This window comes from Oryctolagus cuniculus, chromosome 11, assembly GCF_964237555.1.
Source record: "Oryctolagus cuniculus chromosome 11, mOryCun1.1, whole genome shotgun sequence".
In the NCBI taxonomy this organism is placed as follows: domain Eukaryota; kingdom Metazoa; phylum Chordata; class Mammalia; order Lagomorpha; family Leporidae; genus Oryctolagus; species Oryctolagus cuniculus.
Genome location: NC_091442.1, coordinates 121,084,401 through 121,108,946, shown reverse-complemented (window position 1 = coordinate 121,108,946; position 24,546 = coordinate 121,084,401). Strand labels below are relative to the sequence as shown.

The 24,546-nt window shown below is 64.7% G+C and overlaps 1 protein-coding gene across 7 annotated transcripts in view; it reads right to left on the bottom strand.

Moving 5' to 3' along the window:
- Positions 1-24,546, bottom strand: part of GRAMD4 (GRAM domain containing 4) — a 71,786-nt gene that overhangs the window by 21,332 nt on the left and 25,908 nt on the right. For 5 of the 7 annotated variants that reach the window (XM_070053056.1, XM_070053055.1, XM_051828127.2 and 2 more), the window contains exons 2-3: positions 14,833-15,043; positions 11,303-11,423 (exon numbers count right to left, since the gene is read on the bottom strand). In XM_070053056.1, the coding sequence (XP_069909157.1) occupies positions 11,303-11,423; positions 14,833-15,043 (332 nt within the window). Of the gene's footprint in view, positions 1-11,302; positions 11,424-14,832; positions 15,044-18,194; positions 18,344-20,592; positions 20,614-24,546 lie in introns of those variants that run through there. The other 2 variants (XM_051828129.2, XM_051828130.2) reach the window with 2 other exon arrangements.

The window sequence follows — 24,546 nt, the reverse complement described above, 5'->3', positions numbered from 1 at the left end:
TGGTAGGATGAGGCCAAGAACAGCCGCCCAGAAAGACGGGCTGGGCACACGCTCACCCAGGGACCGTGGGTGCCTTGGGAGCTGCCGCGCGGGTGTAGCAGTTGAGCAGGCTCCTTCCCGGACGTGCCGGAGCAGGTGGGTCAAGGCTTAGGGGAAAAGAGGGGTGCGGTCCTCAGGAGACAGCGCAGGTGCACAAGGGCTCGCAGGTGTGACCTCCCGGGACCCAGCAGGTGCAGGAGGGAGGACCCACGTCACCACCGTGTCTGCTCCAGGCCCAGGGAGAAGCCAGAGAGAATGGGGGACGACACAGCAGGGGAGCAGCCACGCCCTGCAGTGGGAAGCCAGCAGTCCCGGCCACCAGAAGGGTGTCCACCCAGACACGGAGCTGTCAGCTTCAGCCTCATCCTGGGGGCCCTGGGGCCCCGCCCCAGAGGACTCGAGGCCCTTGGGGTCCTGTGGGTGACAGTCCTTGTCCACACAGCACATTTGGGGAGCACAGAGGCCAGTCCACGAGCCCCGATGCCCACGGGACCTGCAGCAGGCGGCCACCTGCAGCCCCCGGCCCACCTTCATCAGGTGCCCGAGTGTTGGGGGCACCACCCCGCCAGGATTAACTCCCGGGGCTTCCCCAAGGGCAGATCCAAGATAGTGGCCCCCAGGGGTGACCCCAGACGCTGGGCCCTGCCTGGTTCTGGGCTCTTCAGTAGGGACAGCCACTTCCCCACACACAAGGAACCCATCACCTCGGGGCACCTCCTCCGAGAGGGGCCACGGCCCTGGGCCTCCAGGCCCCCTCCAGAAAACCTGAAAGCAGCCGGCCTGGCATGGAGCAGGGGCTCAGCCCAGGGCCAGGGGATGGACCGACTGCCCGCCAGACTCCACAGGCACGCTCAGCCCACCTTCAGCGAGCAGCTCCACGCGGCTGGCTCGGGAGCCAGGCTTGGGCAGAGGCCCGGAGCCCAGGAGCTCCTCCCCCTGCCGCTCCTGTGTCCCCCCCGTAAAGACGAGTTTACGGCGTGGGAAAAGGGAGGTGGGAGACTGACACCGCCCCGCTGAGGTGTCACTCATGCCCAGCTCCGTCACAGGGCAGAGCCGGGGCCACAGCAGCCGCTACCAACTCTGGGACAGACGCGGACACAGACCCCTTCCCCAGGCCCACAGGAGGCACCGTGCCTATTTGCTGGCACCCTACCTGGGGGGCGGAGGCGAGTATAGGGTGCTCCTGGCCTGGGTCTCCCTGACAAACGCCCCTCAGCCCTGCCCCGACCCCAGCACCCCCACGGCCCAGGCTGCCTGTGCCTCTACCCTGAACCTGCCCAGGCTGGGCTGGGTTCTCTGTGCAGCCCCTAGGGCGGGTGACATGGACACAGCCTGTCACGTGCCCCGGGTCAGCCTAGAGACAGCCTCCCAGGCTCTGCGCCTGCTCCTGGTGACACCTTGGTCCAGAGCCCCAGCTGGGGGCCCTGACTGTGCCTCTCCCACCGGTTCTCTGAGCAGACGGCTCCCAGCAGGACCAAGGGTGTGCCCCAGACTGAAAAGGCAGCCAGATCCACACACGGGACACTTGGGGCGGCTGCAGGGAGGGCCTGGACACCTCCGTCCACAGCAGGAAGGCGACTGGGTGCTGGCATCGGCTTGTCCTCCTCCCTGAGGGAGATGCCCCGCTACAGAGAAAGGCCCATGCTCGCATCCAGAAGACAGACCCCAGAGCCGTCAGGGCGGAGGCAGCCCTCCCACCAGAGCCGAGAGCACGGCACAGTCACCATCCCCAGCCACCTCCGGAGTGCTGAACCCAGGCCCTGAAACCGGCCGTGGCCCCACCAAGGCCCTGGGCTCCCTCAGACCCCAGCACAGGACCTCCTCAACCTCGAGCCGCTCACGGACATGGAGGATGGGGCTCCCCTCCCACGCCTCCCATCAGGCACCTGCTGGGACCACGGTGCCCGTGCTCCGTGCCTGAGTCACAGAGTCCACACTCACACTGCAAAGCCCCCTGTGGCCTCACAGTCACAGGTTCTGGTCTAGACATGGACAGAGTGGTCACTCTCTGCTCTCCCCAAGATCCATGCAGGTCGAAGGGCCACCCCCGACCCGGCCCTCGGAGTCCAGTGGGCTGGGCTGCTCCCTTCTTTCCACCTGGCCCACAGCGCACTTCCGGCCCCGGCATTCCCACGTCCCAGCCAGCCCCCTCCTTGCACCGCCCTCCGCACCCTCCAGCGACAGCCCAGACAGGGGAGGCAGCCCTGATAAGGAGTGCTCTCACCAACCCCTGACCATCAGAGCCCGGCTGGACGTTCCCCGAGCCACCCACAGGTGCACCGGGTGGCTGTGTGACCCTCTGCGCTCACAAGCTGCGGCCGCTCTCCTGCGGTCCTGGAGAGCTGCACGCATCCAGTCAGGACGCATTACTCCACACCTGCCTGCCGACGGGTCCCAGGCTGGACACAGGGACGAGCCCCGAGCCAGCCGGGCCCCCAGGAGAGTGCTCGGTGGCAGAAGTGACAGGGAGTGAGAGGGAGGCGGCCCAGGGCCGACCTGGGAGCCCAGAGTGGCCCTCACACCACGGGGGCGTGTGCAGCCATCGGTCAAACAGGTGAACTTCCAGCAGGGCGCTCGGGGCCCAGAACAAGCGGTGTCCGGATCGCACACACAGCCCCACGTGTCCATGGGAGTGCTGGCCACAGTGCTTCCACGGCCGCCCTGAAAGCAGGAGTGGGGTCGGGCGTGGCACGGCACCCGGGGAGGCGGAGCGCACGCCCGGGCTGTGCCCACCCCCAGCCCCCGGCCTCCGCGAAGGGAAGTTACTGGGAGGAGGGAGACCGGCTCCGCGGCTATTTTTAAACCTGCAGAAGTGGAACGCTCACGCGGAACTCCTCTTGGCACGCAGCTCACCAGGCCCAGCCTCAGCCAAAAATAAAAATCAAGTGACAATCCTCAGATAACGCTTCTTCCCGCCCGGCCCGGCGGCCGCCCGCACACCTGGAGCACCTGGAGGCCCCGCAGCCCCAGCTCTGCCGCTCCCCTCCCCCTCTGGAACCTTCCCAGCCTCATCCGCCCCTCCTGTCACCGGGAGACCCTTCTGGAAGATGACGGATCAGGTACACAGCGCCAGGCCTGCGGTCACTGTCAGGGACCCGTCCACCGCCTCCCTCCGCGACGCCCTGTGCTTGGGAAGAACTTGCTTTCATCGTAAACTTCTGTCTGCGTGTCTCCCCGAAATTCACGGTGGCCCATTCACTGCTGCACACAGAGGCCATGCTTACGGCGCTGTCACCAACTGCACACTGCCTGGTGGCGGGAACACGCCACCTCGACGAGGCGGGCCGCCGAGGGACGCGGGCGCGTCCTGCTGTGGTCTCAGGTGCACTTCAGCGACTGTGGAGGCAGGGGGGACATGCGGGGCATTCAAATTGTTCCCATGCATTTAAGAAAAAACAAACAAAAGACCCTAGGATTCCAGCCAGTTTCCACCCAGGATGGCTTTCGCCCCACAATGAAACAGCTGAGAAAGGCTCTCTAGCAACAAAGTGGCCGATTTGGGCCCAGGGCCCTGGAGGCCCGGAGTGCAGGGGCTGCCTTGGCGCTGGCCCTGGTCTCTGGTCTCTGTCTCTTCTCAGTCACAGGCCCCACCCACAGGCTAATCTCATCTGATCTCTCCCTGGGGCCCTGCTTCTAAACACCACCCCCTTAATACCATTAAAGTAAAGCTTAGAGGATTAAGCTCCTCCCTGGGTCCCCAGGACAAACCATGCTCAAGCCACAGCTCTCCGCTCAGCAGCGTGAGACTGCTCGGAGCACCTGACCACCGGGGGTGGACCCTGGGGCCCCCGCCCAGTACTGACCCAGGGGACGCATGCGTTTGAAACCCGTGTTCCATCACCCACCCTGCAACCCAACCAGCACTCGGCAGCCGACCCCTGCAGACCCCAGTCCTCTCCCCCAGCAGCAGAGTGAGGGGGCAGGCAGGGAGTCCGCCTCCCCCTTAGGCAAGGTGGGACTGAGGCTTGAGGCTCTCGGTGGTGTAGCCCACTGACAAAGTGCGTGCCTGGGGCCAAGCACCAGCAAGGAGGGCAGCAAAGGAGGCACGCTGGAGAGCCGGGGCCCAGGCAGGTGCCCAGAAGGACCCGCAGAAGGCCACGGCCCGTCCATCGGGGTCCACCCACCTCTTCCCGATGCACCCCTCCACTGCCCGCAGACGTGCCCCGAGTACCCAGCGGCCGGGGCTCACAGCTCGCTTCACGTGCTCTCGGATGAGTCCACTCAGCAAAGAGACCACAGTGGACAAGGCAGGCCCCCCACGAGCTGGGCCACGGGCACTGGTGAGGGCGGCCCAGCTCTCCCCACGCGCTACGGGAGCCCTGGCCTCTGCAAAGGGGGTTTGCACAGCAGGGGCCGTGGGGACGGGGCAGAGGACGGGGCGGCTTCCCCGCCAGGAAACCCCTCTGACCACACACCCTCTCGTGGCCCAGGAGGCTGCAGATGCGCCCATGGTGGAGGGGGTCACGGGACCGAGCCGTGGCCCCCAACTGAACACTTCCCGTGGGATGTGGCTCTGTCGCCATGCACAGCACCCGTCCCGGGACTGGGAGCAGCAGGAGGCCCAGCGCCAGCAGGATGCGCCCAGCGCCAGCAGGATGCGGGGTGAGTATTTCCTCTGACGTGCGACGGCGGGGATGGGGCAACCAGGGGCTCGGCTGGGGGGGGGTCAGCTCAGCCCTGCCCAAAGGCCCTTGACTCTCAGAGCCAAACACATCAGCGATGAAGGAGATCTCACCAGTGCACCGAAGTCTAGAAACGAGAACGTCAGGGCCTTGGGACACTTATTTTCTCAGGGGCCGATCCTGGCTTTCCCTAGACAAGTTCTGTGTGACCTGGACTGGTCCCCTCGCTGGCTTCTGTCTTCAAATTCTGCTCACCCCTCCCCTGGTCTGGCACATGTGTCCACTGCCGGCTCTCATCTCCGAGGACAGGACCAGACCACCCCGTCTCTGGACTGGGGAGTGTCCAGCTCTACATCACCAGACAGACAGGAAGAGCAGACCCCGCCCCCTTACCCCAGGCAGAATGCTGGCTGGTCAACCCCAAACCTGGTCCCGCCTCCAGCAGTGAATGACAGATGCTCCAGCAGCAGGCAGCGTGCAAGACCCTTTGGCTGCCAGGAGACACGGGTGGCGAGGAGGAGGAGGAAGGTCCTGCCCGCCCCAAATCGCCCAGGTGGGCCACCAGGACACTTCGCTGCCTTCAAGGCCTCTCCATGGGGTTTGCACGCACAGGACGGTTCCTTGGCGCCAGCCTGCCCGCCCACTCTCCTCCCTGACCGGCTTCCTGGAGGAAGCCCCCATGGGGTGAGCACTACACTGACCCCCAGTGAGTCACGGCAGCTGCAGGCCCCTCCCCGAGTCCTGTGTCCAGAAACCACCCCGGCCGCACCCAACAGGAACCCGTATCTGGCATGGGGGTGTCAGAGGCCCAGAGGCGGGCCTGGCATCCTGACGGACATCCTCCAGCTGACCCAGGGAGGTGCCTGCAAGGCTCCATGACGCGGGAGGAAGGGGCTGGGGCACGCGAGGGGTTCTGCAAGGCACAGCCCAGCAACCAGGAAGCCCCCAGCCCCCCGCGGCTCCCAGAAGCACCCTCCTCCCCACATCCAACTTCCACATCAGTTACTCTCGCACAGAGGCTGTGCGTGCTTCCAGCCTGGTGCACGTCCCTTCCAGAGCCCGCCCCCGGCAGGAACGCGGGAAGTGCACGCTGGCGGCCAGGCACCATGGGCTCCAAAGGCACCGCGGAACCCAAAGGCCAGGGCAGCCGCCGCGCCCCGGGGCTACAGGGAAATGCGGAGGCTGTCCAGTGATCGATGGCTGCTTTCAGACTCCAGCCCCGCCCCCGGCCGGGCCGCACCGCATTTCCACGTCCCCTTCTCGCCCAGCAACATCTGTGCTCGTCAATATTTGATGACTCCAGGCCATTTCCTCCCGACTGTGGAGAGCGGGATGTCAGCACGGTCCAGCTCAGTGCCTTACGGGCGGGGGGAAGGTGGTGAGCGCCCAGCCCAGCCCAGCCCAGCCCAGCCCGAGAAGCCTGGCTCCCACCCTCGAGCTCCCACACTCGCAGCCCCTCCCACGGAGCTGGAGGCACAGGGACAGCCAAACCTGCCAGAGTGGGTTCGGTGACAGCCGGCACATCCACAGCCCTGGGACCACAGAACGCCAGCCCTCACACGCGGTATGCACCGGGTGCTGAGACATGCTAGAACGAGCAAGGTGATACAACAAAACCCCAGTGGCACCCGGCTTTCCTGCAAACTCCTCCGCTCACGGAGCTCTCGCCGCCTCCAAGACATCACACTCGGGCTATAAAATGAGTTCTGTCCTAATCCTCGCTCAGACACACAGGTAGGAACCGCCTGCGACACCAGCATCCCTATATGGGCACGGGTTCAAGTTCTAGCTGCTCCACTTCCCGTTCCGCTCCCTGCCTAGGAAGGCAGCAGAAGCAGCCCAGGTGCTTGGGCCCCTGCCAGCCGCATGGGGGACCCGATGAAGCTCCTGGCCCAGCCCTGGTGGAAGCGGCCATTTGGTGGATGAAGATCTGTTCCTCCCTCTCCTCCTCTGTGCAATTTTGCCTTTCAAATAAATAAATCTTAAAAAAAAATAAAAAAAAACACTAGAACTGCATGTGGCAATCTCTAATGGCAAAAGGCAGGCGACAGTGCAACTGTCCACCCACAGGGACCCAGCCGAGTAAACCAGGCCACAGCCACACCACGGACGACGTGGGTGCCAAACAGCCGGGATTGTCCCCGCGCACCACTGCGCAGTGAGGGCCAGGACGGGGGCGGGGATGGAGACAGCGAGGAGAGGAGAGGTCAGAACACCGCCCTTGCAATCAAAGAGCAAACATCACCGTGCAGTTAAAACCGCGGCTCAGAGCTAGAATCTGGATCTTCCAGGAGGCAGGTGAGTGCGACAGGACCCTCTCCGGGGGTGCTGGGCAGCGGCTGGGAGCCCAGCTCTCGCCAGCCCCCCGGGTGCCAGGGAAGCCACCCGCACCCTCCCGGTGCCAGCCGCTGAGCTGGGCAGTGTGGGAACTGGCCGGGATCCCATGCATTGTCAGTTTGCAACATTTTCAAATCAGGTTTACGCAGACACACACTGAGGAGCACCCCTACTGATGCGTCTGCAAAAAAAAAAAAAATCAGTAGAAAGACACAGCGAAAGAGGAAGGAAAACGGCGTGGGGGTGGGCGGCAGGCAGAGGAGCTCAAGTTTGCTGGAGTGGCCTCGACTTGGGAACCAGGTAACCAATTCCAGAGAGAGAGAAGAAACTTATTTAAAAAATAGCCGGGGCTGGCGCTGTGGTGTAGCGGGTAAAGCCGCTGCCTGCAGTGCCAGCTTCCCATATGGGCGCCGGTTCACGTCCCGGCTGCTCCTCTTCCCATCCAGCTCTCTGCTGTGGCCTGGGAAAGCAGTGGAAGATGGCCCAAGAGCTTGGGTCCCTGCACCCGTGTGGGAGACCCGGAAGAAGCTCCTGGCTTCAGATCAGCCCAGCTCCAGCAGTTGAGGCCACTTGGGGAGTGAACCAGCGGATGCTAGACCTCTGTCTCTGTAGCTCTGCCTCTCAAGTAAATAAATCATTAAAAATAAAAACCAACCCTACACCATGAGCAATGGGACAAAATGACAAGGTGGATAAGGTGCCCGGCGTGAGGCACCCAGGACAACCGCCCCTGGCACAGCTGGGTGACCTGAGGCTCCTGGTGAGGACACGGGACAACCCCAGCACACCCTGCCCTCTTCCCAAACCCCGACTCCAGGGACACAAAGCCAGGGGGCGCTCCCGGCCCGGAACCTTCTACGACGGGGAGCCCGGGGAGGGTCTCAGACTAGACAGCAGCCTGCCACCTCGGGTGACGGTGCAGTGGTCAGATGCGGGGCACTTTCGCTTCTGCCTTTAGGAAATACTCGGCAGAGCAGGTAGGGCCATCGTGTCTGCAGCATGCAGATGGACAGGGGGGTGGACGGAGGCCCGGACAGACACGTGGAGGGCGTGCAGAGAGGTGGAGGGCGGACGGACACTGGGACGGACGGATGTTTGGGTGGGTGCGTGGGATGAGGGTGGATGGGTGGATGATTGCTGGGTTATGGATGGACGCATGGATATGTAGGTGGAAAAGAGACATAAATGCAGTAAAAACTTAACTTTTGAGGAATACTTGGGATGAAAAACATGAGAATTCTTTGTACTGTTGTTACAACTTTCCTGAAATTGTGTCAAAATAAAAAGTTAAAGGAGAAAAAAAAAACTTAAAAACAAAAGTTAAGAGAAGCAACGGAGCCAACCCCATCCCGCGGACACCGAGAGGCTTGGAGAAACCCGTGCAGAGCCACGCTCAGACCAGTGAGTGGCGCCTGTCAGCGGACGCACCTCCCGCACGAACAGAAACAAACCCAGACCCTGCACGTCAGCCTGCGTCTGGACAGCACACTGGCACTGGGTTCTGAGACTAGCGAGCACAGGGAAGACACCCAGGAGTCCTGGGCCTGACGCCAAATGAATTATCCGCGTGAACCCCAGGTGCCCCAGTCCTGCCACGGAACAGGCACAGGCAGGATGGCCAACCAGCAGCCGCACGCAGCCTCTGACGCCACCTCCGGCGGGTGGGCCTGGCTTGCCGTGAGTTAATCATAGTCGCGGCACAGGAACTGTGTGGGTGCGGCCAAGGCCGAGGAAGGACCCAGAAGCCCAGAGGCAGGACTGTGCAGGCACCGATTCCGTGAGGCACGGTGACTAGCACACAGCAAATCCCTTCAAACCTGTCTCAAGATGACACCACAACGAAAGACTCGGGAAAGCCCAACCCCTCCTCGGTCACTTTGCAGGATGCCCAGGGCAGAAAGCCCCGCCCCTGGAAACTCGAAGATAAAGGGGCAAACTCCAGCGTGCGCCCAGTCCTTCCTCGGTGAACCACACCGGGGGTAACGGAACCGTCGGCACAGCCGAGCCGGCTTTCAGAAACACGTCCGCCGTTACACGGAGAAACGAGCAGAAGTGAGAATGACCATTTCCCAACGTCTCAGGACAGGGCCCGAGGTCATGCGCTGGACAGCACGCCTGGACAGAGACCCTCAGGGCAGGGCGGCTGGAAGCCGGGCGCCGGCGACAGCTGAGCACAGCTGCAGGGCTCCAGCTGGGACACCGGACTCGCCGCCTGGGCTTTCAAACACAGAGCCACCCACTGACGTTATTTACAGACGGAAAAAACCAACGCAGCCTGGGATTCGCTCCAAATTACCGCGGGGGAGCGGCGGGGGTACAGGACAGCAGGCAGAGCCGACCGTGAGCTCCCCAACCCGGCCCTACGTCCTCACACTCAACCCCCTCCAACTCCGAGACCCAGCCCACACGGCTCCCCACCCCCCGGCTGCCCAAGCTGGACCCCCCAGTTTCACTCCCTGAAGCACCCTGGGGACAGTCACGAGCGCCGGCCGAGGACACCGCAGCCATGTCCCACGGCAGGGACAGAGGCCTTCCCTGTCGAGATCCCGCCAGCCCTGTGGATCTCTCCTCCTGAGGTGCCGCTTGGTCAGAGCGCAGGAGTGGCAGGCACCCGCCCACTCCTGCCCTGGAAGCCTCCCCATCCCCCGCCTGTCGGGGGCTCCCGCTAGGCCCCTCCCCTTCACGGATCAACCCTGGCTCTGGGGGTTCATCCAGCACCATGAAACTGCCCACTCACTGCTCTGACCCACAAAACGGAATCCGACTTCCCCAGGGCCTGCCCAGACCGACCTCCAGGGCCAGCCCCCAACAGCAGCCACCCAGGGACGGCCACCTCGTCCCTTCAGAGGCCTGGCAACCCCACAGCCCTGCATGGCAGGCGCTCAGAGCAGCCACGGCCACAGGCGGCAGGCACCACCAGGCACCCTGAGCAGCCTGGGTCCTCGCTGCCTCTGACCCCGGCGTTCAGAACACAGGCCAGGCGCACACGCATGCACAGCACGGTTAACCACTCACACGCGTCCACACGCACTCCTGCATACGTGGATTCTGGCCACACACGTGAACAGTTACCCGCTGCTGCCCATACACACTCAGAAGTGCTGCTGCACACACACTCCGACTGCCACTGCATACATGCGTGTGCACACGCACGCACACACACACGGCTCACTACTGCTGTCCAGGTTGTCACCAGACAGAGCCCTGGGGCCCACCCCTTGAGCACCAGGGAATCACGGACGCTGGCAGCCAGGCCCCCGACACCAGGCCAACAGGTGGAAGCCCCAGGTAAGTGGCTGTCGCTCCCTACCTCACAGCAAGAGGCCAAGAGCAAGGCCCAGTCCCTGCACCGTCCATCCAACGGAGAGGCAAGGACTCTCCCTCTGGGACACCAGCAGTACTTGGCAGGGGAAACCCACACCCACCCGCGGCTGCTCCCCTCCACCAAGGGCTTCCCGTGCAGGCCCCGGGCCAGGAAGCAGAGACCCCGGCCCAGCCTGCAAGACGCAACTGGCAAAGGTGCAGTGACCGAGGCCCACACGCTTCCGGCACAGGGGCATCTGGGGCAGAGCAGGGGCGACACACGGGGGAGGTGGCCTGCCTGTGGGGCCCTCAGCCCTGCTCACGGCCGAGGGCTGCCCCTGCCTCAGGCCTGGCGTTGCTCCTCAAAGCAGAGCAGTGACGGCTCCAGGGCTGGGTTCCTGGGGAAAGCCACCGCTCACAGCATCAGCCGTGAGAGTGCCCTGGCAGCTGGCAGGGTTGTGCGCACCCCCGGGGTCAGGGAGCTCCGGCCTCGGCTGCCTGCTGTGACCACTTGACCCCAGGCAGGGGCCTCTGCCCAACAGCAGGACGACTCGAGTGAGCCCTCCGTGCCTCAGTTTCTCCATCCACAAAACATGCAGGGGAGGAGAGAGCGTCCACAGAGGTCAGAGCTTCCAGAACATTCTCCACCATTCACACTGCCCAGAGACTAAAACCCCAACAAGCAGGGAACACGCAGTGCAGGCAAATGGACGACAAGGTCCCACTGCTCTTCCTCCCTCCTTGATCCATAAACAGAGCAAATACAAATGTCAGATTCTTCCTTCTGGTCATTTCTGGGCCAGCTCGTGAAAATGACCCAGCCTGGCCGTCACCACCAGGACTTCCACACAGCATTCTATTCTTGCAAAGGCTGGGCTGGGCGCAGGCGGCAGCAGCAGGGAGGCACGGACTGGGGCCACGTGGGCACTCCTGAGCCCACAGCCGCGGCCACAAGGCCCCCACCCCGGCCCATCCTTCCACGAGCACAGAGCGGCACTCACGCAGGAAGTGCTTTTCCAGCAAGGCGATTTCCAAGTGACCTTTGATCTCGTTCAGCCGATCAAACTCCGTCCGGTTAAAGTCCTGGACACCTGAGGCCATGATGAGAGTCCCTGGACCAGCCTGGAAGAGAAACAGCAGGCCCTCAGAGGAAGTGGCCGGGGCACCCCAGGTCCACGCTCAGCTCTGCAGAGGGCACGAGAAGGCCTGGGGAGAGAAGCTTTGGCCTCTAGGACATGAGGATGGCACCACGGGCTGCTGGGCTGAGGGTCCCACCCGGCACCAGCTCGCACCCGCGGACAAGGCAGAGGCTGGGCCCACCCACATCAGGCCACCTGGGGGCCTCAGGCAGCACGAACGTCCTCAGAGGCCTTGCAGAGCCGACTTCCCATAAACTCCAGCCGGGCCTCGACTTCCCGGCTCCGTGGAGGGCTAATTAAACCACAGCCCCATCCCCGCGAGCCAAGGGCAGGCTCCAGTTACAGGCAGCCACTGCCCGTGCCGCGAGCCTGGGGGCTGGGCACATCCTGCTGACTGGAGGAAAAGGAGACAGGCTCCACCCGGCACAGCCAGGCCTGCTGAGCCCCACGGCTGCATCCCGCTGCTGACCTGGCCGGGACTGGCACACAGGGGCCATGCCGCTCCCTTTGCCCTGAGCACAGCCAGGGAAGGGGCGGCTGACAGAGGCAGCCGAGGCTTCTGGGCCACACCCTCTGCGCCCTGACCTGGTCCCAAGTGTCAGCAGCTCTGGCTCCCAGGGGACAGGGGCCAGGCTGTGAGCCAGGCAGGGTGGCACAGAGACCAGCGGGTGGGACAAAGACAGGGCAGTTCCCTGTGCCCGGCCTACCTTGACCAAGGAAAACTAGCCAGAGCACCTGTTCTAGATGATGGGGGTCCAGGAGTCCACAAGCGTCCACCCAGGAGGAGAGGCTCTGGGAAGGCCTGGTCTGGGTCCCAGGAGCCAGGCCACACGGGCCCAGGCAGGCCTCAGGCCTGAGCATCCGCGAAGGCGGCTCCAACACAGCCAGGACAGACTGCCCCACACGGCTGGGGAGAGCCTCCCCAGAACCCTGCGAGGCCCTGACCCACAGCCCAGCTCCCACACAGGGCCCAGTCCTCAGCCCTTGTCTTCCAGAGAGGACGGCCAGAAGCTGGGGGGCTTCCTGGACACCGAGTGTGAGGGGCTGGGGACCCAACTGGACAGGAGGTGGCGGCAGTGGCGCGTACAGGTGCGGGGCACTGCTGGGTTGGGACCTTGCTCTCGCCACTTTTTTTTTCTTTTTAATCCCAAACAGAAATTTCAGGCTGCCTGCAACCAGTTCACCCCAACCCACCTGCCCTTGTATACCCTGGGCAGCTCTAGGCCACTGACCGAGGACCCTGGCTGGCACCTGGCTCCTGTCTGAACCCTCCTCATCCCCACCTGGCCCTCTCATCCTGGGCACACCCATTCCTTCGTCTGGTTCCGGGGCAGGCACACCCCTCTCCTCATCTCCATCCCCCCTTGTCTGCAAGTTTCTCTCCATCCCTTGCGTCAGAGTCAGACCCCGCCACCTGCCCTGGCCAGGGCAGACCAGGCCCGCAAGAGCCCGGGCCTGTGTGGAGGGGCAGGTGGCCATGAACGCCGAACCAGAGAGAGACCTCGGCAACCCTGCTGGCCCCGGAAGTGCCTGCCATCCCCGCCCCCAACCTGCTTCTCCCTGGGGGTCCCTGCGGGAGAATGTGTGTTATAATCAGTGCACTTGCCCTGCGCACAGCGCTCCTGCAGGAGCACAGCACAAAGCCGCAGCCGGGCACCGCAGCCTGGTCCCCGCCCCACCCACCACAGACCCTGCGCAGGGTGAGCCTGGCCCCAGGCTGGCCCCAGGCTGGCCCAGGCCACCAACGTCCTGAGTTCGTCAGGAACTGCCTGACACAGCAGGCAGCACGCAGACAACCTGGAGCCCTTGGTGCCACCACGCATCAGACAGAAGACACGCGTGCAGGCCAGCCCAGGCCAGCTGCCTGCAGCCCGTCCTGCCCGGGGGCGGCTGCTGGCTGATCCTGGACATTGCCTCAAGGGCTGCTGCAGAAAGGAACCCCCCCACCCCCCACCCCCACCCCGCTGACAAGGCAGTGGCCTCGGCTCCTCCCACTCGGGGCCCGGAACAGTCCCCACACAGCCAGGCCCACCCCGGCAGAGAAGACAGGGCCAGGCCCCGGCCCAGGCCAGCGTGTGCTGCCCCACGCTCAGCCCCTCTCCTGTGTGGCAGGAGGGGCTCCCAGGCAGGGCCCTGTGACTGACTCCAGGCACCAATCCTAACAGGGCTGTGACCGGGGCAGGTGTCGGAGGGGAGCCCCAGAGCCTGGTGGGCTGGGGAGAGGGGGACAGTGAAGGCCAGGCCCCGGAGCCCCACACCCGGATCTGGCTCTGCCACTGTCTCGTCTCGTGACCTCACGTGTGACTAAGGCCCCCGAGCCTCTTATTTGCCCAACGGGGGTAAGACCCTAAAAATGAGCCCTGGGGCTGTGGGCACCCCAAGGCCCACACGTGGGGGCTGCCCTAGCAGGGCCAAGGCACATAGGCGGGCAGACCTGGGGCCAGCTCCGGCCGCTCAGCCTCCACAGGACTTGTTCTCAGGAGCCCAGGGAAGCCAGGGTGGGTGGGCCCCCGCCCCCTCAGACACATCACACCCAGATGGGAGGGCCGGCTCCAGGCCCAACCTCGGCCTCCACCTAGATAGTGGCTGCCCTGTTATAGATGGACGGACGGACAGATGGAGTGGAAGCCAGGACAGCCCAGCTTCGGCCTCTCTGTGGGACCCCAGTCACCACTCGCTGCGGAGCTCAGAGCTGCCCACGTGTGGGGATTCCCGAAGCGCCACGGCAGCCACAGCACACTCAGTCCGTAGGCTGTCACCAGACCACACCACTGCAGGGCGGCACAGCAGGTGCAGGAGCCCAGCACCCACCACCTGGGGCGAGCGGCCGTGCAGTGAATTATTAATTCCGGCCAGGCGCAGACACACAGGAAGGACGGCACTCACGGCCTGGCTCGGGGGCTGGGAGAGCAAACAGCAGGGCGGGTCGCCCACACCTGGCATGCGATGGCTTAGAGAAGGCAGTGGGGAAGCCTGGGGTAGGTGTGCCCACAACAGTGAGCCCAGGGGCCACACCTGGCGGGGCAGGGGCCACGGCCCACCCATGCTTCAGTCCCGTCGGAGCCGCAGGTGCTCAGCGGGCCTCTGCTGCCACCGCAGGCAGGAGGGCCCAGCCGGCCACCCGGGTTGGTGACCCGCACCCTGGCACAGCCAGACGGGAGCCAGAAGCTCCCAGACGGCATGCTACCTGCGGCCACTTCCGCGCCAGCCACAGAAAACCAGGGAGTGAGGCAAAACGCAGGCACTAGATGAACCCCGGGCAGGGCAGAGGCTGCGGCCAGGGAGACCCGGGGGCGGGGCGGGCGAGGGCAGGCAGCAGGACCAGAGGAGGGGCGAGCAGGCCCGCAGCTGCGTCTGCCCAGCCCAGCCCGCCAGCCAGAGCCGGTACTCACAGGGTCCCGGAGCTCCTCGCCGTCCCGGGGCGAGGTCCGCGGGACCTTCAGGGGGACCTCGTCTCCGCATTCGGTGTCTGAGGCATTGGGAGACTCGGCCAGATCGAGGAAGTCGTCTCTCTTGTGACCTCTGAACCTGATCTTGTCCAGCCTCCTTAGCATGGTCAGCACCGAGCCCCGCTGCTTTACCTTAACATGACGGGCGGGGTCCCTGGAAGGGAAGGAGGGACCTGGTCAGGCGCCCGCGCCGGCTCTGCACGCGGAGACCCCACCTGGCGCCCACCAGCCCCAGAGCTCCTCCCGCCACTGCCCTTCCTCCCACGCCCCCATCGGGGTGCTCCTGCCGGGCACACAGCCCAGCCTCTGCCTCCCCACAGCCGGCAGTGAGAAAGAAGGCTAGACCCGCCCCCACCCTGCCCCACATTCTCCCAACAAGCTGTCAAGGACGGCTGCACGCACTGCCGGGGACGGGGGCCCAGGCCTGGAAACCGCCAGGGGGTCCACACTGGGGCTGCCCCGACGGCTGCCCTGCGGGTCCCAGTGGAACCCGGCCTCACCACGCCCCCACCAGGCTGTCCCCCGGGGACTCTGCCTGAGACACCGTCCTGCTCACAGCCCATGGCTCGGCCTGCAGACTTGGCTCAGGCCTCGCCTCCTCCAAGAAGCCTCCCCAGGGACAGGCTGCATCAGAAACCCCCAGGCAGTACAGGCCTGGACCCCCCCCAGCACCCAGGGCAAGGGCCCAGTGTGGGGACACACATGTGGGCACCGAGGCAGGGATGTGCACTGGGGTGTCCCCGACACCCCTGGCCTTCTGCCACCAGCCCCTCCGCCCTGAGCCAGGGTTTCCACCCTGAAGCGGGGGGGGACCCCAACAAGGCTAAAGCACCCTGGGGGTTTGAGATGGCAGAGCCGAGGAGAGCCTGACCCCAGGCGGCTGAGGGGCCTTCTCACTCACAGCGGGAGGGCGGAGAGCCGGGCTGGGCTGGGCCATCTCCCGGGAGGCCCAGAGGTGGAGGTGGGAAGAGGGGCAGTGTGGGCAGGGACAGTGACCCCTAAATGACAGCCCCACGGCCCTCCCGCCCGACTGGTGTGGCTGCGGCAGCGGGCCCCTGGAACAGCAGGCAGCCCACGGCCTGCTCGGGACGTGGTGGAACCTGCTCCGAGCCACGGGCAGCGAGGAGGCAGCGTGGCAGGGGAGGCCGGGCGCCTTGCTGAAGCGAGACAGGGGCTGGGTTCCTGCAAGAGCGGGGAAGACGCCTGCCCGCTCCTGGGGCTCCGTCACGAAGACGAGTGCAGGACCCCTGTCCGTCGGAGACAAGCCCCGAAGCCCGTCCCCGCCCGACGCTGTTGACTGCACAATTTCTCTACCCAACCCCTGGCTGGTGGCCGTCCCCATGTGTCCCCACACCCTCACAGACCATCAGAAGTGTCAACACCCACCGCCTGTCATCCTCTAAACCAGCCAATCAAAGAGCAAGACACTCTTCTTGGTGCCACTTGGTGCAACAGTGACCTGGGTACCTCCTCCCTTGGGGCCCCGCCTCCCGACTGCTGCTCCCTGCTTTCATCAACGCCGGGCCCCAGCCGTCACACGGGGGACACCTGAAGACACGCGACCTGTCGCTGGCCCCGGTGCAAAGCGCAGAGGTGCCAACACCCCGCGTCCCCTGGGGCCCCAGGAGTGGGCACACGGGGAGGCAGCTGTCCACAGCTCCCAGGGCGGGGGCCCAGGGAGAAGACGCCGCCCACCATGAACCAGGAAAAAGCAGAACTGGGCACTGCGCGAGTCCCAGGGGAGAAGCAGGAGTCCACAGCGAGAGACAAGAACATCACAAAGCAGAGCAAAGCCCAGCAGGACAAGCCCACGACGCTAACAACTTGCGCTCGTTAGAAAGAACAAACCACACAGGCAGCAGGGCACACAGGTGGCCAGCAGGAGGGCAGGAGCAGTACCTGTGCCGAGACGCCTGAGTAAACTGAAAATAAATCGCACTATCGCGTGCAGGAACCTTCCAGTTCACGCAATGGAAACGGAGCTGAGTGAGGAGGCAGGAGGCGGGAGGGCCGGGACACAGGGGCCCTCCCTTCACCCCAGGGCGCACCCCAGGGGCGGCCAACATCCGCCCTGGTCCAAGTCGGGGAGGGCCGGGCAGCCGGGAACACCACAGGGGCCTCACATGGGTCGGCGGCTCGGCGAAGGCTGGGGACATCACCAAATGCTACTCCCCGTTGTGCAAACACGTGTGCGGAGGCCCCTGCACGCCCAGACCGGGGGCCTCGACGCCCCACCCAAGTCTGTATTATGGTAGAATACACACAACGCAGAGCGGAGCTGCTGAGCCGTGTTGAAGGGCCCAGCTCCGTGGCATTAACACGTCCTCCACCTCTGAGCCTTCGCCTCGGAAAACTCAGCTCTGCGCTCGGCCAGCACCCACCCCCAGCCCGCTGCACCCCATTCCTACTGCCTTCTTCACGGGGAAAAGCAGCACACACCAAGAGGAGGAAGGGCGGCCGCACAAAACCTCCTCCTCACTTCTCTAGGTGCCCGGGGTTCCCCTCCCTGGAGCAGCCTCTGCGAAGCCGGGGCCTGGGCAGGGCCCGAGGCTGCCCGGGCTCCTCACAGGGCTCTGGGCAGTCGGCTCCTCCCGGCCAGGGACTGTCGCCTCCCCTGGGCCTGCCTTTGGCATTCAGCTCCAGGAGAACAGAGACAAAGGCACCAAGCGTCCAGCTGCCACCATCAGAATGCAGCGTGCGCCCCGGCCGCGGCACCCACTGCCCACCGGGGCCCGTCCTCCCACCGCGGGCTCAGTGCCCAGACACAGCCCACAGGAGCAAGGGGGCCCGGGGGCCCCACCACCCTCCTCCTGGGGCTCCTCAGAAGGGGCAGCCTTCACACTGCCGTCTGCAACCACGAGCCGACCGGGGACAGCCACCCCGGGCACTCAGGGAAGGACGCCGCCCATGCCCACGTCCACACCCCTGCACCGCCTAAGCCAGGACCACCTCGGCTCAGCACCTCTACAGAGGGGACCCCCAAGTAGCGCCGCACAGGCAGGCTGCAGGTACGTGCAGATCTGGGGACACCAAAAGACGGCCGGATCTGGGTGACAGGCATGACCCCCCAAAGGAAGCTTTTCCCACCAGGCCCAGGTCAACCCCTTCCAGCTCCCCAACTCCCAGCTGCCCATCCCCCACTGCCCACAAGGCCCGCCCTCTCAGGTGGCTGGACCCTCCTCACAGGACCCCTCGGGGCTGTCCTAGGTCTGGGCTGAGCAGTGGGCTGCACAAGGGAGCACCCCTTTCAGGAGGGGGCTCTAGAGGACCAGCTCTGGCCCGCAGAGGGGACCCCTCCTCCATACCTCCTCGTGGACGCTGCGCTGGCCGACGCCCCTCAGCTGCGGCTACTCCAGCCCCTGCTCCAGGGCCAGGCCTGCTCCGGACGGTGGCCACGTGCCCCCAGGAGCTCAGGGGGCGGCACCTGCGGCCTGGGGCCTGAGCAGAGCAGGCAGCGTCCAGCCAGGCCCCAGGCCCCAGGCCCCTCTGCACCGGGACAGAATCCAGCCCAGCGCACTGCTTTAGAAACCCACTGAATCGCTCCGGGCACAAAGGAGGCAGTGTCTGAGAGCCCTGGGCCTGGAAGCCACAAAGGAGTTTGGCCCCCGCCCCAGCCCAGAGTGGGGGGGAGCAGTCCTGGCCCTGAGCGTTCCCTGAGCCGCCGTCCATCCATACCCCGCCCCGCAAAAGCCCCTTTCAGAGTTCCAGGAGGCCCCCCAGGAGCGCCCCCACCTCCTGGCTGCCAGCGGCACTCTTACCGGTCCCGGGAGAAGCAGAGTCTGTCTCCCAGGAGATGGCAGCCCAGCTACCGAGCAACTCTCTGGAGACTCACGGAGGCGGCCGGGGAAGCCGGCCGGGGAAGCTGGCCGGGGAAGCCGGCCGGGGAAGCCGGCCCCTCTGCCCCAGCTCAGGGGACACACCTGGCCCTGGGCTGAGGCCACGCACAGCGCACAGGAGGCCTGGTTCTAACCAACACCCCCCCACACACACCTGGAGTCACGCGCTGCACCCCTCAACTGCCCACGGCCTGAAGACACACATGGCTCCCAGGCCATCGTCAGGCAGCGGGCTCCAGTGTGGCCCTGGCCCCCTGCTCAGGACAAGCACGGATGACCTGGGGGATTCCCCAAACCCGAGGCTCTGGGGGAGCTGCCTCCCTCCCCTCGGATCCATGGCTGGGGCCGGGCCCAGCAGTCGGGGGACCCCAGAAGCCCCGCTGACTCAGCTTGGCGCCCACATGGCTCCTCTCGGGACCGTCACAATCTGCCCTCCCACGTGACGGCACTGCCGTGGCGGCTTCTAGAGCCAGAAGCTCCAGGGGCCCCGTACCACGTCCTTCCTTACTCCACGCCACGCCACCCCGGTGCCAGCGCCGGCCGCAGCACACCCAGCATCAGTGCACTCTCGCACCCGCCCTGCTCCAGAGCCCCCCCCCCACTCATCCCGGGGGGCACCAGCCACAGCTGCTCCTGCGATGGCCCCACCTGCTGGCTTTTTTTTTTTTTTTTTTTTTTTTTTTTTTGACAGGCAGAGTTAGACAGGCAGAGTTAGACAGTGAGAGACAGAGAAAGGTCTTCCCTCCATTGATTCACCCCCTATATGGCCGCTATGGCAGGCGCACTGCACCAATCCAAAGCCAGGAGCCAGGTACTTCTCCTGGTCTCCCATGCAGGTACAGGACCCAAGGACTTGGGCCATCCTCCACTGCACTCCCTGGCCACAGCAGAGAGCTGGACTGGAAGAGGAGCACCCAGGACAGAATCCGGCGACCCGACCGGGACTAGAACCCGGTGTGCCGGCGCTGCAGGCGGAGGATTAGCCTAGTGAGCCGCGGCACCCGCCAACACACTAGCTTCTGAGATGTCCCCAACACAGCTCCTTCGCCTCCAAGCGGCCCCTCCCCTCAACCCACCATCCTGCTGGGGGGTGGGAGGCTTCGACTGAGGTCCTCAGAACCTCCCTCTCTGGGGGCTTGTGCCTCTGCCCACCCACTCCCCTGGGCTGCCTGAGGAGGGCAGGGCTGGCTCTGGCTGGAGCTCAGAGCTCCAGGTGAGACCCCAGGCCCTGGCCCCGAGGGGCCTGCATCAGCAGAGAACGGTGAGGCACGGGGAGCTGGGTTCAGAGAGTGGGGGATCCTACCCAGAGCCTGGAGCGCCACCAAGAGCCCACGGCCGCTCGGGCTGCCCCAGCCACGCTGGGCAGCTTCCCCTGGCAGGGAACTCAGCACAGCGAAGTCTGTCCAGAGTGGGCCCTCGAGGGGGCCCTGCCCCAGGCCAGCTCCCAGACAGGCAAAAACTCACGGGGAGTTCAGCGCCGAGGACCAGCCAGCACCCGGTCTCTCTCCAGGAGGCAGCCGGACTCTCTTCCCTTGAGGAAACACCTCTGGGGCTTGGGTCCAGCAAGGGTCAGGCCGAAGCCCAGAGGCCAACAGGAGAGCTGCCCGGGGGGCCCGCGGCAAGCCTGGGTCTTGGCAGGCGCCCTGACCCCATCACCAGATGGCCTGGAAGGGCCTCCACTTCCTGCCCGGGGCCTCGGGGAGGGGCAGGTCACTGTTTAACAGCAACACCTAAGGTATCATCAGTTCACTGACACAGGCAGCAGCCACGCTTACGACAGAGTGCAGGAAACACAAGAAAACAGCACTGCTCCCCAGTGCAGATTCACAAGAGCCCACAGTTCCACCGGACTCCCGCACCCACTCACCCTCGGCTGCGCCTGACAACCCAGCGTGGCCCCCGCTGGCGCGGCTGCTACGGTGAAAAAGGAAACAGGTCCTTGTGTCCTTCCGCGCTGGCTGCCGTAGGGAGCTCCGAGAACGTCCTCCCGCTGCTCTCCCTAAGCCTCAACAACCAACAAAGCAAGAGGGGAGCCCTGGTTGGTGACCCCCGCCCATCCCCTGCGTGTAAATATCCCGCCCTGGCCAGTGGCCAGCATCCCCTGGTGTGGTGTCCCCGTGGCCCAGAAGCCAGCCTCCGGAGCCCCCCCAATGGCGGTCAGTTCCAAGAACTTGTCTTCAGTCCGACTTCCCTGGTTGTATTCATGTCCTCTCATTTGACAGGCAGGGAGAGAGCAAGTTCCCACCTAATGGTTCCCTCCCCAGAAGCTCAGCAGCCAGGGCGGGGGCCAAAGCCTGGGTCTGGGGACGCAGCCCAGGCCTCCCGCGTGGTACTCGGGGTCTATGCAGGCCGAAAGCTGGGGTCAGGAGTCACAGCCGGACATCAGCGCGGGGACCCCCACACTCTCCTTTTTATTACTACCCAGCTCACAACAAAACATCAGCGCTTAGAACCCAGCATGGGCTTGACAGAGGCGGGCAGGTTTGTGAGCTGGAAGACCACATCCTCCCACGCCCCTGTGTGATCCCATCCCCCTACGACCCCACTTGTGTAACCACGCCCCTCCGGAGGTGGAGGAAAGGCCTGGAACCCAGGCCCTGCCCTCATTGCCCTTTGCTTCTCCTGTTGTCCCTCGCCTTCGGGGCATGGGGCCTCCGGGCGCCCGCTGCATGTGGCTCTTGGCCTGCCCTCTGCTTAGTATGGATCCCAAATCAATTTTTTTAGAGACTCATTTATTTATTTGGAAGTCGGAGTTACACGGGGTGGGGGGCACAAGAGAGCGAGCAAGAGAGGGGTCTTCCATCCGATGGTTCACTCTCCAATTGGCCACAATGGCCAGAGCTGGGCCAATCCAAAGCCAGAAGCCAGGAGCCTCCTCCAGGTCTCCTACACGGGTGCAGGGACCCAAGGACTTGGGCCACCCTCCACTGCTTTCCCAGGCCATAGCAGGGAGCTGGATCGGAAGTGGAGCAGCTGGGACTTGAACCGGTGCCCATATGGGATGCTGGCACTGCAGGCAGTGGCCTTACCCACTACACCATAGCGCTGGCCCTTCAATTTAATTTCTAGACCTTTCTTTCTTAGATAGAGCCTTCACTCTCCTATGCATTTCTCTCCCTGAGTAAAATCCTTAAGCCTACCATGCTGCCTGGTCTGTTTAGCCAGTGTTCAGAATTCTGCTCTGAATCCGTGGCAAGAGCCCACACAGTTGATTCATTTTGGAAATATTAATAAGCAAAACGGTTTCAAGCTGGCTCCACACTGCTCTGCCCCGAGCGCCCACAGCCAGGGAGGGAGCAGTGCTGCCGTCCTCACACCAGGTAGGGGTGAGGCAGGGAGAGGGAGCTAACGCACACCACCAAGTCCCACTGCCCAAATCCCACCCACCCCCCTTCACCGCAGCAACCTGCTACCGATTCAGCAGAAGATCCAACAAGGCTGAAGACTCGGCACACCCACTCCTCCCCCACACAGCTGGGCCGCACTTTCCTGGAGACCACCTACCACCCCCAACCTGCTACTGGGGCTCTCATCCCCACAACACCAAGAGACGCCCCCGGCCCCGAGCGCTCTGCCTGGGCCATCCCCTCTGTCCACACAGCCTGCTAGCCACCACCAAGTCACCTGTGCCCAGGTTAAGTCACCGCACCTGGGGGCACACAGTGGGGACGGGCTCCTCTGCCTGGCACCCGGGTTTGCTTCTGAGTCCTCACTGGGCCTCCAGTACCACGTGGGGCTCGAGCCGCAGCAGCCCAAGTACACAGAGGACCGTGGTGGGTGGGAGAAGTAGCCGGAGCCAGACCCCGGCTGCCGTGGCTGAGTGACCGCATCTCAGTGCCCCCCAGCTGTAAAAGGACAGCCGGGCCCTGGGCTGGTAGAAGGCGACCTGAGTGGTGCCCAGGACTGAGAATGAGCCTGGCCAGCAGCAGTGACAGCGGCAAAAACGCAGGTCCCACTTCCCACCATCAGCGGTCAGCTCCACGTGCTGACCCCAGGTGGCCTCGGAGCCCTGCGGGGACTCTGCACCTGTGCGGCGGGTGAGGGGAGGGTCCAGGTCTGCCCCAGGACGCCCGAGCTATCGGGAGCTCCTGAGCAGTGGCCTCAGAGAGGGAAGGAAGGGCGGGGGGCGAGGGGGACACGGCCACACACAAACAGGTACAGAGGCTACTGCAGGACACACAAGGCCCCTGGCCCGAGTCGGTCACCAGAGCCGGGCCTTGTCCCGGACAAACCCCAGAGTGTTGGCAGTTTTCTCGGGCCAGGCTGCCCTGGTCAGGCCCAGTCCCACCTCCTCCTACCCAAGCCTCCAAGCAGAGGTGAGGAGGGCACCAGGTACACGTGTGAGCTCTGCCCACCTGAGGACGTCTCTGGACCACCCGGGGCCTCAGCCCAGGCCCACACCTGCCTGGATCCCAAGGAGAAGCCCCGACCCCAAGGGCCAGCAGCACCAGCCACAGGACCTTCTCAGGGCCCCAGCCCTGCACCCCCAAAGCCCGCTCAGGGCCGAACCCTCCCGACACCAAGGACTGAGGCCATCGCCCGAGTCCAGGTGCACGGCGAGGCCTCTGGTCAGGATATCATCAGAACCCCCGCCCACGGCCCAGGACAGCTGCACGGGAGGTGGATGGGGAGGCAGGCGGAGGGGCCGCACAGACATTCACTCAACAAAAGCAGCCATCCGCGGCCAGCACTGCGGTGCAGCAGGTGAAGCGAGTGCGGGTGACGCCGGCATTCCATGTCAAAGTGCCGGCTGAGTCCCGGCTGCTCCGCTTCCAGCCCAGCTTCCTGCCAGTGAGCCAGAGAGCGCGACGCACCTGGGCCTCTGCCACCCATGTAGGGGGCCCGGATGGACTTCCGGGCGCTGCCTTCAGCCTGGACAAGATTTGGCCGTCACAGGTGAACGAGCGAATGGAAGGTCGTGCTAGCTCACTCTGTGTCACTCTTTCAAAAAATAACAAAATAAATCTTGCAGGAAAAGAAGCTAACAAGAAAACCTAAGTTTCACGTTGGCAGATCAAACCCTTGGGATTACATAAGCCTCGGAAACACAGAATTCCTCTCCAGTGGGAGTGCTGACTTTCACCTCTTTCCATCACTCCTGGCAACCAGGGCTTGGGAAGAGCCAGCCAATGAGACGGCTGCACGGGCTCCGTCTTCCTGCCACTGCCCTGCCGGCACGTGGGATGCCGGAGAACGGCTGGAGGAGGGGCTGTCCTCCAGATGGGGCGCCACCCGAGCCGGCCCGCCCCCAGCCTGTGCTGCAGAAGGCTGGGTGCAAAGGAGGCCTGGGTGACCCTCAGCCCCTGGGCAGCCCCACCCCCACTGCCGGGAGCCGGCCGGCACCAGGAAAACTTGAGGGAGAACACCTTGGGAACAGGTGGGCGGGGCTGCCCATCCTGCCGCAGGACAAGCGGGCTCAGTGGGCCCACTGCCCATCGGGCAGATCCCAGGGGCCTGAGAGTCCCTGGCTGAGCCCATGGGTTCCACGCTCGGCAGCCTGAGTATCACACACTCACACGTGGCCCGGGCCACTGCGGGGTCTGAAAGCCCCTGGAGCCGGAAGCATCCGGGGGAGGGGATCTCACATCCGTGCCAACACACTCCTCACCCCCCATCTCCTCTCCCACCCAAGGCAAGCAGGCCAGCAGGGAGGGGGCGGCCCCCAGGACCGCCGGGAGGGGAGCCAGCTCTGAGGAAGCCTGGTCGACCCCCGGCAGTGGGCTGGGCCACCTCTCAGGGCCCAGGGAGGTGCCCCTCACTCTCCAGTGACAAACCAGGGATGCTGTGAGAAGCCCACAGGAGACCCGGGGCCCCAGTCCCT